This window comes from Pangasianodon hypophthalmus, chromosome 26 (assembly GCF_027358585.1).
Source record: "Pangasianodon hypophthalmus isolate fPanHyp1 chromosome 26, fPanHyp1.pri, whole genome shotgun sequence".
NCBI lineage: Eukaryota > Metazoa > Chordata > Actinopteri > Siluriformes > Pangasiidae > Pangasianodon > Pangasianodon hypophthalmus.
In genome coordinates, this window is record NC_069735.1 from 19,484,492 (window position 1) to 19,498,596 (window position 14,105).

The 14,105-nt window shown below is 42.2% G+C and overlaps 2 protein-coding genes across 4 annotated transcripts in view; one reads left to right on the forward strand and one right to left on the reverse strand.

Annotated features, from left to right (window-relative positions):
• Positions 1-476: 476 nt before the first annotated feature.
• LOC113524846 (rac guanine nucleotide exchange factor JJ) lies at positions 477-5,810 on the reverse strand. 2 transcript variants are annotated; one of them, XM_026911199.3, is made up of 5 exons: positions 5,215-5,809; positions 2,599-2,703; positions 2,320-2,415; positions 1,860-1,891; positions 478-1,764 (listed from the first exon to the last, which is right to left on the reverse strand). In XM_026911199.3, the coding sequence occupies exons 1-5, from the start codon at positions 5,252-5,254 to the stop codon at positions 1,324-1,326; spliced, it is 714 nt and encodes a 237-aa protein (XP_026767000.3). In that variant the 5' UTR covers positions 5,255-5,809; the 3' UTR covers positions 478-1,323. The 2 variants fall into 2 exon arrangements, with proteins under 2 accessions (XP_026767002.3, XP_026767000.3); XM_026911201.3 differs by lacking the exon at positions 2,320-2,415 and having other exon boundaries at positions 477-1,764; positions 5,215-5,810.
• Positions 5,811-8,623: 2,813 nt separating this feature from the next.
• Positions 8,624-14,105, forward strand: part of cdc37 (cell division cycle 37 homolog (S. cerevisiae)) — an 8,617-nt gene continuing 3,135 nt past the window's right edge. For both annotated transcript variants that reach the window (XR_004577335.2, XM_034300236.2), the window contains exons 1-5: positions 8,624-8,944; positions 10,380-10,661; positions 13,096-13,201; positions 13,324-13,439; positions 13,781-13,903. Coding sequence is in view for 1 of the 2 variants with exons in the window: in XM_034300236.2 (XP_034156127.2) it covers positions 8,837-8,944; positions 10,380-10,661; positions 13,096-13,201; positions 13,324-13,439; positions 13,781-13,903 (735 nt within the window). In the remaining variant the exon portion in view is untranslated. The remainder of the gene's footprint in view (positions 8,945-10,379; positions 10,662-13,095; positions 13,202-13,323; positions 13,440-13,780; positions 13,904-14,105) is intronic.

A 14,105-nucleotide genomic window follows, 5' to 3' on the forward strand; every position in this document is an offset into this window, starting at 1 on the left:
CTACTGCATTAACTCTGTTCCAATATCAACTCTACTGCATTATCAACTCTACTCCAGTATCAACTCTACTGCATTATCAACTCTACTCCAGTATTAACTCTACTGCATTATTAACTCTACTCTAGCATTAACTCTACTGCTGAAGACATTGTGAGAGCCACAGGAGAGAAGGTTTGTAAAGTATATATATATATATATATATATATATATATATATATATGTATATGTATAATTTTTTTTTCAGTGCAAATATCAAGCTACTAATTCATTCTGTGTTTATCTCAACAGTGGACATTTTAACAGCATGTAGTTATATTTATGTAGCCATAATTAATTCCAAGAACACATTCAGCTCTCAAATGCTTGAACCTATTATAAAATTGTTAGCAAAAATTGATTTGAAAAGATGCAAGAAATTTTAACTGTATCAAGGTTTAATGCAGAGGAAGGAAGAGCTTATTTTTTCTACTGTAACAAACAACTCTGAGTGGTGTCACGTGCAAATTCTCTTTATTGAAGGGAACATCTAAAATACAATCACATGGCTCACAAGACAAGCATATACAGGTTTCTGTGAACTAAACAGCATTAAGCAGACTATGTGAACATTCAGAGTATGTTAGACCAGCTAATTGTCTACCCGGGGCTAGGTTAAACTCAAAAAAGTGATTAAAACTTGAAAATGTAACTACAAATGTAGACAGGCTAATAAGTAATATATAAACTTAGAGATTAAAGTAACAATCTGCAGAGAAATGCTGTGCAATGATAATAGTACTTATAAGAGAATGAGTGGAAATATGAGTGGGCTCCAACAATTCACAGGAAAACATCATGAAAGACTAAAAATAATCTACAGTAAAAATCATGACATCATTCAAAGCAACACAAAGGTATTACTTTAAACCACACATGCTTTAGATTACAGATGTTTAGCATTTTGCCATTTGAATGTCGACATTAATGAATCAAAATCTGACCTGTGCTCAAACCTTGTCAGGTGATCACAAGTTTAAATCCCACTGATGCCACTGGGGTAAAGAAAACAAAACAAAAAACAAAAACAACCATGCAAAAAATAATCCCAAGAATTATTCTGCATAATCTTTTGATGAACATCAGTCCAGTTGGGTGGTGAACCTGAATCCCTTTCACTGACTGGCAGATTTCAGTCTTTGGTAAACACATCCTGTATAGTTGTATTTAGGTAGACTGATTCTGGTTGGTTGGTTTTGGGGTTTGGGTTCTCACAGACTGATTCTGATTGGTTGAATTTGAGGTACAGATTCTCATAGACTGAATATGATTGGTTGGTTTTGTTGTCTAGGTTCTGGTAGACTGATTCTGATTGGTTGGTTTTGCCATCCGAGTTTTGTTAGACTGATTCTGATTAGTTGATTTTGGAGTCTGGGTTCTGGTAGTCTGAATCTGATTGGTGGAATTTGGGTTCTCATAGACTGATTCTGGTTGGTTGGTTTTGGGATCTAGGTTCTGGTAGACTGATTCTGGTTGGTTGGTTTTGGCGTGCAAGTTCTGGTAGACTGATTCTGGTTGGTTGGTTTTGGGGTTTGGGTTCTCATAGACTGATTCTGAATGGTTGGTTTTGGGGTCTGGGTTCTGGTAGACTGAATATGATTGGTTGGTTTTGTTGTCTAGGTTCTGGTAGACTAATTCTGATTGGTTGGTTTGGGGGTTTGAGTTCTGGTTGACTGAATCTGATTGGTTAGAATATTTTTTTGATTGGTAGTTTTCATAATCATGTATCTGAAAGTAGTAAAAAAAAAAAGGTGAAGTTTTAAAAGCTTGAAATGTTTTATTTAAATGATTTAGTTGAACAAATCAAGTTGTTTTGTACTCACCTCTTTGGAAGATTGTGCCATTGTTTTTAAACCTGCACACAAATGATGAAGAGAAAAGAGAACAAATGCTGCTTATTTTTTGGTAAATGATTATAGACATGCAAGAGTCTATAAGAATAGATTAGTCATCCAGTATACAATAAATGGCCAAAAGGATGGAAGTTTAAAAAGGTTTTGTGTTTTTTTTCCCGCCGAATGTTGCATTGTAGTGCAGTGACAAATCACAGCTCTTGTTTTCATGAAATAAGAAAATCGCTCATGTATTGGTAACATTTGATTACACTGAGCATTTTTAATAGTATACATATTTAACAAATATTTTGTTCTGTGCTAGTCTGAACTTTAACCTCAAAGTCATGTTTAAAATCTCAGAGTTAAAAACAACAGTCCTGCATCTCTGTGCCAAAGGGTATGGACTGCACAATGCATTAACTAATGTGTATTTTTGAAGATGCTTTACCTTTGGACTTGAATATGTAGTAGATTGTAATTACAGCAGCAGCTAAGAAGACTAAACCAGCACTGACTGAGATAAACACAGACACACCTGAAACAGCTGGATAAGGACACACAGAAACAGAAGCTTTTAGACAGACTGATAGACAAATAGACAGGTAGATAAACAGATAGATAGATAGACGGATTTATGGACTTTATTGAACCCCAAGGAGAAATCTGGGATGCTAGAGTAAAACATCTTTATAATTCTGGTCTATCAGTAGTGGAGAAGAAAGCCTACCTGCAGAAGAGTCGTTTTGGTCAGGTTGTGCTGTCGAAGCAGATGATGCATTTGTTTGAGTTGGCCACATGGGGGATTCAACATCTTGGGTTTGGACATAAGTCCCTAAATTGTGTCATACAGAAATATGTAAACATCTCAGTTTCAGGCTGGAGTATGGCAGTAATATGAGCATGTAATATGATCACTATGATTTATACATTTCTGATCAGTTTGACCTGTAGCACACAAAAATGCTGCATGAGAAGGAACAGTGCTTTTATGACAAATAATGTATGTATTGCTGTACCGGCTACCTGATCATGACAATGTGTACAGTTAGGACTTGGAGCGCCTCTCATCCTGAAACGCCTAACTGGAGTAGCATATGCTCTGTGAATAATTTTGAAATAGATAAGCTGGTATGCCAGGATTTTATAAGATCTGTTTAAATTATTAAGATCTATTTAGATTATTTGACCATATATTTCCCAGTCTGGACTAATCCACTTCTTCATAAGGTGCTCTGACAAAGGCTCATCCCAACGCACTCCATTTTTGACTTTGCACACTGAAACACTTAATTCCACTGAAGAATCCTGAATTTCTGTTGTCCTTAATAGAGAATCTTCAGTTATCTGCCCATTCACTGTTGAGGTCTATATTTATTTGGTGGATTTTAAATTGTTTTTGTATTTATTCTGATATCTGTACATGATGTTGATTTCTCCCCTTGCATATGCTGTCACATTTCTAGACAACAAAGCCCCTTTAAAAGGCAAGATAAAGACACGTAAATTAAACTGTACATCAGTATTACTGAACAGGTCCATTCTGTTAGTGTTGAAATTCACACAGTCAGGAGTTTGTATTGATGTTAATGATGCTGGAAGTTTGGGAAAATAAACTGATAGCAGTGGTCAGAGATACTCACCTTCCTTTATGTTCAGTAGCTGTCTACCTGTGACCTGATATCAACTCTACAGTAGTACACTTCAGAATCGTTTACAGTAACATTACTGCGTCAGTGTCAGCAAAAAGTGAGAATCTTTGTTGCTTCCATCCTTCCCACTGGTTTGTAACATTTATCTTTATTTATTCTTCACAGTATTTCCATAAATCCTTACAGAATTTTTTTTTTGCTTGGTCTTTAATGAGAGTTGTACTTGATGATGACTCCTCCTCCTAAATATAAACCATTACTTCACTGGAGGCCCCACTATCTAACAAAAGGCCAAATATACAGTCAGGTCCATTAGTATTTGGTCAGTGACACAATATTCGTAATGTTGCCTCTGTACACCACCACAATGGAATGAATCCGTAAAGATGTGATTGAAGCGTAGACTTTCGGCTTTAATTCAAGGGGTTTAACAAAAATATTGCATTAACCGTTTAGGAATTACAGCCATTTTTCTCACAGTCCCTCCATTTTCACAGCCTCAAAAATGATGGGACAAACGAAAATAATCATAAACATGAGGATTATTTTTAATATTTGGATACAAATCCTTTGCAGTAAATGACAGTCTGAAGTCTGGACCCCATGGACATCACCAAATGCTGAGTTTCCTCTCTTCAGACACTTTGCCAGGCCTTTACTGCAGCTGCCTTCAGTTGCTGCTTGTTTGTGGGTCTTTCTGCCTTCAGTTTTGTCTTCAGTAAGTGAAAAGCAGCTCAGTTGGGTTGAGGTCATCGGACATTTAAGAACATTCCGTTTCTTTGCCTTAAGAAGCTCTTGGGTTGCTTTCGCGGTATGTTTTGGGTCATTATCCTGCACTGTACTGCGCAGCACCATCTTATCAGTTGGCTGACTGACTCTGAGAAGATAGTGTAACTCTATACACTTCAGAATTCATCCTGCTACTTCTATCAGCAGTTACATCTTCAATAAACACCAGTGACGCAGTTCCATTGGCAGCCAAACATGCCCGTGCTATAACACTGCCTCCACCATATTTGACAGATGATGTGGTATGCCTTGAATCATGAGCCCTTCCTTTCCTTCCCTTCCCCATACTCCTCCCATCATTCTGGTACAAGTTAATCTTGACTTGGCTAGATGTTGTGAAGGGGTTTTTCTTCAACATGGAAAGAATTCTGCAATCATCCACTTTAGTTGTCTTTCGTGGTCTTCCAGGCCTTTTGGTGTTGCTGAGCTCGCCAGTGCATTCGTTCTTTTTAAGAATGTACCAAATTGTTGATTTGTCCACTTGTAAAGTTTCTGCTATCTCTCTGATAGGTCTGTTTTGTTTTTTCAGCCTAATGATGGCCTCCTTCACTTGCATCAACACCTCTTTGGACGGCATATTGAGAGTTCCCATGAACAGCTACCAAATGCAAATTCAACGCCTGGAATAAACTCCAGACATTTATCTTCTTAATTTGTTATATTGTTAATGCAATATTTTTGTTAAACTCCTTGAATTAAAACTGAAAGTCTACACTTCACTCACATCTTGAATGCGTCATTTTAAAATATTTTGTGGTGGAGTACAGAGGCAAAATTATGAAAATTGTGTCACTGTCCAAATACTAATGGACCTGTCTGTATGTACATCTGAACAAAGCCTTTTCGCATGAGCATTGCTGCTGCTACGCTGATAATGAGGATCATTATAAAGTTAACTTCCTTACCTGAGATCAGACAGAGGATGAAGATGAGGAGGGTCTTCATTCTAAGTTCTCTAAGATCTCCACACCAGTTCCACCTCAGAAAGATAGTAAAGGTCCTGTTCTTTTATTCCCTTATCAGTGTGTCTGTCTGCTTCTGTGTCTGTACCTTGTCTTTATCTAAATCTTAAACTGGTGGTGATCAAACCCAGTTCCTCTTTTGATTAGTTGTGAAAGAGCTGCAAACCGACATCTATTTCATCAAATCTATGTGTGTGAGCAAAGTTGCAGTACAAACACTTCCACACTGCAGTGACTCTATAGTGAATAATCTGTGTAAGTGACTTTGTGGAGTGGATTCAGTTTCTTTACACTTTCTGTTCCCCTGAAGCCTCAGGTCAGTTAAGCAAACATGTAAGCAAACACATGAAGATTTATAGTTTTATATTAATTAATTTAATATTAACATTCTACAGTCAAGTGAAAAAATTAGGACACCCCATGAAAGCCTGTGTGTGTTTTTTTTAACATAGTTAAACATATGGACGTTTGATCTTCATTTAAACAATATTGGGAGATTCAAGTAATATAACTAAACAAATAAAACCAAATAAAAGTCTTTTTAAAATAATCTGTAAAATGTAATTTAAAAAAATCCAATTTCTTGTGAGGAAAAAGTAAGGACACGCCCACATTTATTTGTACTTAAAATGGGTGAAATTAGCTACAGGTGTATCACATCAGGTGCAAATGATTAGAACATCGTTACAGAGCATTTTGAAGGAGGTTCGCCTTATTTACACCTCAGACATTTGGTTTGCTCTTAATTGCTGAAGTGAGAGGTATCACCATGGTGAGATCCAAAGAGCTCTCTGAGGCCTTCAGAAAGAAGATTGTTGATGCTTATGAGTCTGGTAAAGGATATAAAAAGATCTCAAAAGAATTCGTAATCAGCCATTCCACTGTCCGGAAAATCATTTACAAGTAGAGAACATTTAAAACACCTGCCAGCATGGTCAGGTCAGCCGTCCAATCAAATTCACCCCAAGAGCAGAACACAAGATGCTTAAAGAAATCTCCAAGAACCCTAAAATATCATCACGGGACCTACAGCAAGCTCCTGCTACTGCTGATGTCAAAGTGCATGAATCTACAGTCAGAAAGAGACTGCACAACTTTAATTATCATGGGAGGTGTGCAAGGAGGAAACCTTTGCTGTCTAAGCAAAACATGAGGGCAAGACTGAAGTTTGCTAAAGAACACAGACAAAGGCCAAGACCTCTGGAATAATGTGCTTTGGACAGATGAGTCTAAAACTGAATTATTCAGACGCTATAACAGAGGGCATGTTTGGCATAAACCAAATACAGCATTTCAGCAGAAGAACCTCATACCAGCTGTGAAACATGGAGGTGGAAGTGTTATGGTTTGGGGAAGCTTTGCTGCAGCAGGATCTGGCCAGCTCTCCATCATAGAATCCACTATGAATTCTACATTGTATCAGAAGGTGCTTGAGGAACATGTCAGATCATCTGTCCAAAAATTGAAGCTGAAGCAGAACTGGATCTTGCAACATGAAAACGACCCAAAACATACCAGTAAATCCACCAAGGACTGACTGAAAGGTAAAAAAAAATGGAGAGTTCTGGAAAGGCCAAGTCAAAGCCCAGATCTAAATCCTATTGAGATCCTGTGGGGGGATTTGAAACGGACTGCGCGTGTGAGAAACCCCTCAACCATCACACAGCTGAAAGAATTCTGCATTGAGGAGTGGGGAAACGTTCTCCCAGTCGATGTCAGAAACTGGTAGAAGGCTACAAGAAACATCTCACTGATTTTTTGTTGTTTACATGCAATTACATCACTTTCATCTACAGGTACAAATTAAAACAAGATCAGAAATTGACGTGTTGAAATTTCTTAATAAAGAACTGAATATTTAAAGGGATGTCCTAATTTTTTTCACATGACTGTACACGTGGAGCATCTTTCTCTGTGTGAGTTTTGTTTCTAGTACTACAGTATTGGAGCAGTTTAGTCCATCCTTGGGATATTCCAGTTTGTCATCAAGTGTGTAATGTTCTGTGACAGAAGATCTCTGCTGCAATGTAGAGCACAAAATGTGTAACAGTTTCAGTGAGTCTGTGCCCATGATAGCCTCAGATTCCTGTTCCTGGCTGACAGGAGAGGAACCTGATGTGGTCTTCTGCTGTTGTAGATCATCCACCTCAAGGTTTGCTGTTTTTGTGCATGCTGAGATGCTTTTCTGCTCACCACATATGTAAAGAGTGATTATATGAGTTACTGTATCCTTCCTGGTAGCTTGAACCAATCTGGCCATTCTCCTCTGATCTCTCTCATCAACAAGGTGTTTCCACACACAGCACTGTTGCTCTCACAGTGTTTTTTGCTTTTCGCACCATTCTGTATAAACTCTAGAGACTGCTGTGTGTCAAAATCCCAGCAGGAGATCAGCAGTTCCTGAAAAACTCAAACCAGCCCATCTGGTACCAACACCCATGCCACGGTTAAAGTCACAGAGATCACATTTTTTCTTCATTCTGATGTTTGATGTGAACATTAACTGAAGCTCTTGACCTGCATCTGCAGGATTTTATGCATTATGCTGCTGCCACATGATTGGCTGATTAGATAACTGCATGAACGTGCAGGTGTTCCTAATAAAGTGGAGGGTGAGTGTACATTCACACAGTGGCACAGGTAGGGGGTGGATTTTGAGTTTTCAGAATGCTTGTTCCTTCATGTTAATGTAACACACATACAGCACAGTTTATTATATATATTTGTTACAACATCGTTATAACACAGTTCCTGCTGTTATTCAATGTCAGATAACATGTTTTGTGCAATAACTGTGCTGAAATTATTTTGATCATATTTTACAGGTACTATGGTGAGAAACAGGATTAGCCAATCTGAATTTATGCATTTTTCACATTTCTGTTAGAAACACATGCTCTGAACATAGCGATATGGAGATAACAGCCTGAGGTTTTACTGCAGGAGGAGGAAAATTATTCCAGATCAGATATTAGAAGATAAAATGTAATTTCCTCTCTATAATAACACTGACATCTTGTTTTAAAAAAAAATCACTGGAAAATCATAAAGGTATTTTATAGCAACACCTAATATGGCAAAATTGGTTGATGGTTGATTGTATCTTAAACAATTAAATAACATATTTGCACCATCATCATACATCACACATGAATGTGTCAGGCTTATCCCGCTTTATCAGTACAGACACACAGTGTTTCATGTACTACATTTCATCGGTATCGGGATATTAGCCGTGGTGTTTACTTGGATCGAAAAGAAAAATATCGCTCATCCCTACTGCATACAGTGAGAACCGTTCACCGACTGTGCGGCGCTTTGTAATGACGTCGTCACCAACGGGTACGCTGGCGCTCTGTTGTGACGTCGCTGCTAAACGGAAGCGCTGGAGTTTTCCAGAAAACGCTCCGAGAAAGAAGAAGAGGGAAGTTTTTACTTCATAACGCGGATTAAATACGTTCTGGAGACACAGGGCGCAGTTTCAGTAGTTCTGGTGTTAGTGTATAGATAAAGCCTCTGACTGGACTTTATTATCTGATTTAAAACTGACATTAGGAGCAAAATAATGACCACCATCGACTACAGCGTGTGGGATCATATCGAGGTGTCTGACGATGAAGATGATACTCACCCCAATATCGACACACCCAGCCTGTTCCGGTGGAGACACCAGGTAGAACACACACACACACACACACACACACACACACACACGCTGCCTTCTCCCTCGCGCAGCTTAGCTAGGTTAATAACATATTCCCCTTAATGCGACACTGTGTGTGTGTGTGTGTGTGTGTGTGTGTGTGTGTGTTTGTGTGTGTGTGTGTGTGTGTTAGTTGGTTTCTAATACGTATGCATTTAGTTTAGATAATCGTTTACTAAAGTCAGATAGCAGTCAGCAACATTATAAGGCCAAAAGTATGTGCACCCCTGACCATCACACCCATATGTGCTTCTTCCCAAACCACAAAGCAGGAAGCACACAGTTGTATAGAACGTCTCTGTGTGCTGTAGCTTTACAGTTTCCCTTCACTGGAACTAAGAGACTCAAACCTGTTCCAGCATGACAATGCCCCTGTGCACAAAGCGAGCTCCATGAAGACATGGTGTGTGAAGGTTGGAGTGGAAGAACTCGAGTGTCCTGCACAGAGCCCTGACCTCAACCCCACTGATCACCTTTGGGATGAACTGGAACTGGAGACTCCTTACCCAGCATCAGCGCCTGACCTCACTAATGCTCTTGTAGCTGAATGAACACAAATCCCCACAGCCACGCTCCAACATCTAGTGGAAAGCTTCCCAGAAGAGTGGAGCTCATTATAACAGCAAACACACGGGGAATAAATCTGGAGTGAGACGTTCAACAAGCACATATGAGTGTGATGGTCAGGGGGAGAGTGTATTTAGAACCAACTTCTAATTTCTTTAATTATATAAACATCCACGTACACCTTCATGATTCATTTATCTTGCGAACATAATTAAGCTCATTATTTAAATATGTATAGTAATATTCTGATTATTTATTGGAGCCTTGAATCTTTTTATTTCTGAATGTTCCACTCACAGCACCGTTTCATTAAAATGATTATCATTAGATTGAAGTTGACATTACTGATAGACTTTCATTTTGAGTTATTGAAGGATTAAACTCGTTACACTAATGTGACTGGTCCAAAAGGCTGATGATGATGATGATAATAAAACTGATAAAGGTGGTTTGTGATTTTCACTACTGTAAAAACATCGCAGACCTCACTTTAAAACATCACCATGCCTGCACTGGAGCGGAAAAATATTAATAAATATTAAAAAATTAGCTGTATTTTTTCTCCTTATGCTTCACAGAGTGAAAACATGGAGAGAGTTTTACACAGAAATGTAACAGAAAAGAGTAAATGTGTAATAAATACCCGAGCCATAGAGCCAACAGTCTCGACACAATCAGTTTTTACTGTATTAATCTCAATATTTATCACGATGTAGGATTCTGTATCACTGTCGCAGATTTAAACAATAGACAATAAATAGACTAAATTAGAACTTAATGTACACGTTCTCTCTCTCTCTCTCTGTCTCTCTCTGTCTCTCTCCCTCTCTGTCTAAAGGCTCGAGTGGAGCGAATGGAGGCTTTCCAGAAGAAAGGGGCAGAGCTAGAGAAGAGCCTATTAGAGGCCAAGAAGAAGCTGTCGGAGGCTCAGCGCAGGGTGCAGGAGCTGGAGCGGGCGAGTACGGACAAGGCCAAGAAGGAGCTAGAGGAGGCCAAGACCCAGGAGAAGCAGCTGCGCAAGGAGGAGAGGAGCTGTGAGAAGAAGTTGGAGGAGCACCGCAGAGAGGAGAAGAAGATGCCCTGGAATGTAGATACTCTCAGCAAGGAAGGATTTAGCAAAGTGAGATACAAACTACACCCTACACCCTGCATCCTACAAACTACATCCTGTAGCCTACACTCTACACCCCGCACCCTACAAACTACACACTACTCCCTACATAAAACACACTACACTCTACACCCTACAAACTACATCCTACACCCTGCACACTACATCCTACACTCTGCACACTACAAACTACATCCTACAGCCTGCACACCCTACATCCTACACCCTGCAGCCTACATCCTACACCCTACATCCTACACCCTGCAGCCTACATCCTACACCCTGCACACTACAAACTACATCCTACACCCTGCACACTACAAACTACATCCTACACCCTGCACACTACAAACTACATCCTACAGCCTGCACACTACATCCTACACCCTGCACCCTACATCCTACACCCTACATCCTACACCCTGCAGCCTACATCCTACACCCTGCAGCCTACATCCTACACCCTGCAGCCTACATCCTACACCCTGCACCCTACATCCTACACCCTGCAGCCTACACTCTACACACTCCACCGTACATACAACACACTACACCCTACAAACTGCACCCCACATATTACTCCCTACAAACTACACACTATGCCTTACAAACTACACCCTTTACACTATGTCTCCTACACACCACATGACTCGGGGAGAAGATGCCTTGAAACTTAGATGCACTCAGTAAGAATGGGTTCAGATGCACGCTACACACTATACAATATACACTCACTGGCCACTTTATTAAGAATAATGACCAATAGTAAATGGTCAGGGGGGTAACTTCAACCAGTAGTAAATGGTCAGGGGGGTAACTTCAACCAATAGTAAATGGTCAGGGGGGTGACTTCAACCAATAGTAAAAGGTCAGGGGGGTAACTTCAACCAATAGTAAATGGTCAGAGAGTGGGACCTCGGGCCAATATTAAACGGTAAAGGGGAGGGACTTCGGGCCAGTCGTAAAAGGTCAGGGAGCGGGACTTTGGGCCGATAGTAAATGATCAGGGGGGGTAACTTCAACCAGTAGTAAATGTTCAAGGGGAGGGAGTTTGGGCCAGTTATAAAAGGTCATAGGGTGGGACTTGGGGCCAGTAGTGAACGGTCAGGGAGTGGGACTTCGGGCTAGTAGTGAACGGTCACTGAGGGGGACTTCGGGCCAGTAGTGAACGGTCACTGAGGGGGATTTCGGGCCAGTTGTGAACGGTCAGGGAGTGGGATTTCGGGCCAGTAGTGAACGGTCACTGAGTGGGATTTCGGGCCAGTAGTGAACGGTCACTGAGGGGGATTTCGGGCCAGTAGTGAACGGTCACTGAGGGGGATTTCGGGCCAGTAGTGAACGGTCACTGAGGGGGATTTCGGGCCAGTAGTGAACGGTCACTGAATGGGATTTCGGGCCAGTAGTGAACGGTCACTGAATGGGATTTCGGGCCAGTAGTGAACGGTTAGGGAGCGGGATTTCGGGCCAGTAGTGAACGGTCAGGGAGCGGGATTTCGGGCCAGTAGTGAACGGTCACTGAGTGGGATTTCGGGCCAGTAGTGAACGGTCACTGAGTGGGATTTCGGGCCAGTAGTGAACGGTCACTGAGGGGGATTTCGGGCCAGTAGTGAACGGTCACTGAGGGGGATTTCGGGCCAGTAGTGAACGGTCACTGAGGGGGATTTCGGGCCAGTAGTGAACGGTCACTGAATGGGACTTCGGGCCAGTAGTGAACGGTCACTGAATGGGATTTCGGGCCAGTAGTGAACGGTTAGGGAGCGGGATTTCGGGCCAGTAGTGAACGGTCAGGGAGCGGGATTTCGGGCCAGTAGTGAACGGTCAAGGAGCGGGATTTCGGGCCGGTAGTGAACGGTCAGGGAGCGGGATTTCGGGCCAATAGTGAACGGTCAGGGAGCGGGACTTCGGGCCGGTAGTGAACGGTCAGGGAGCGGGATTTCGGGCCGGTAGTGAACGGTCAGGGAGCGGGATTTCGGGCCGGTAGTGAACGGTCAGGGAGCGGGACTTCGGGCCAATAGTGAACGGTCAGGGAGCGGGATTTCGGGCCGGTAGTGAACGGTCAGGGAGCGGGATTTCGGGCCGGTAGTGAACGGTCAGGGAGCGGGACTTCGGGCCAATAGTGAACGGTCAGGGAGCGGGATTTCGGGCCGGTAGTGAACGGTCAGGGAGCGGGACTTCGGGCCGGTAGTGAACGGTCAGGGAGCGGGATTTCGGGCCGGTAGTGAACGGTTAGGGAGCGGGATTTCGGGCCGGTAGTGAACGGTTAGGGAGCGGGACTTCGGGCCAATAGTGAACGGTCAGGGAGCGGGATTTCGGGCCGGTAGTGAACGGTCAGGGAGCGGGATTTCGGGCCAGTAGTGAACGGTGAGGGTTATTTTTCATGTACCAGCTTGAACATGTTCTGTCTATCTCTCTCTCTGTCTCTCTCTATCTGTCTCTCTGATAGAGCGTGTTGAACGTAAAGCCGGAGGTGAAGGAGGAGACGGAGGACGAAAAGGAGCAGAAGCACAAGACCTTTGTGGAGAAGTATGAGAAACAGATAAAGCACTTTGGTGAGTGTGCGTATATGTGTGTGTGTGTGTGTGTGTGTGTGTGTGTGTGTGTGTGTGCGCGCGCGCATGCAATTTATATAACCCTGTTACTGAACTGTGTGTGTGTGTGTGTGTGTGTGCAGGAATGCTGCGGCGTTGGGATGACAGTCAGAAGTACCTGTCTGATAACCCTCACCTGGTGTGTGAGGAGACGGCAAACTACCTGGTTATCATGTGCATTGACCTGGAGGTGGAGGAGGTATACACACTTGTCCGTCTGTCTGTGTCCCAAATCACCACGACAGTAATAATGTAGTTATCAGCATTAGCGAGTAACTGTGTTTAGGTATGATGAAGGGAAGGTGTGTTCTGCATGGCTGTGTTCTAAATCTCTCAGCACTAAATAGTGTGTGAACTACACCACAACAGGTTACCATGGTTACCACAGATATCAAGGAATTGATTATGTGGGTAGTGGTGTTAGCTAGCTCTATGTGTAAATTTGACACACACCCATACAGTGGAGGACAAACTTCAGCTAATCTGCCATCATCTGCCATCTCGTGTGTGTGTGTGTGTGTGTGTGTGTGTGTGTTTCAGAAACATGCTCTCATGGAGCAGGTGGCCCATCAGACCATCGTTATGCAGTTCATCCTGGAACTCGCTAAAAGCCTGAAGGTCGACCCCCGAGGCTGCTTCCGCCAGTTCTTCTCCAAGATCAAGGTGTTTGTGCGATTGTGTGTGTGTGTTTGCGCGTTCATGTGTGCGTTCGTGTGTGTGTTTGTGCGTGTGTGTGTGAGAGAGCTGTGGACATCACACTGCTGTATGAAAGGAGTCTCCAGCTCTACGGAGGGCATTAAAGGAGCAGTGTGGAAGGATTAGACCCCCTGCTGCCTGAGAACTGCAGTGTGAATATTGAAGAACT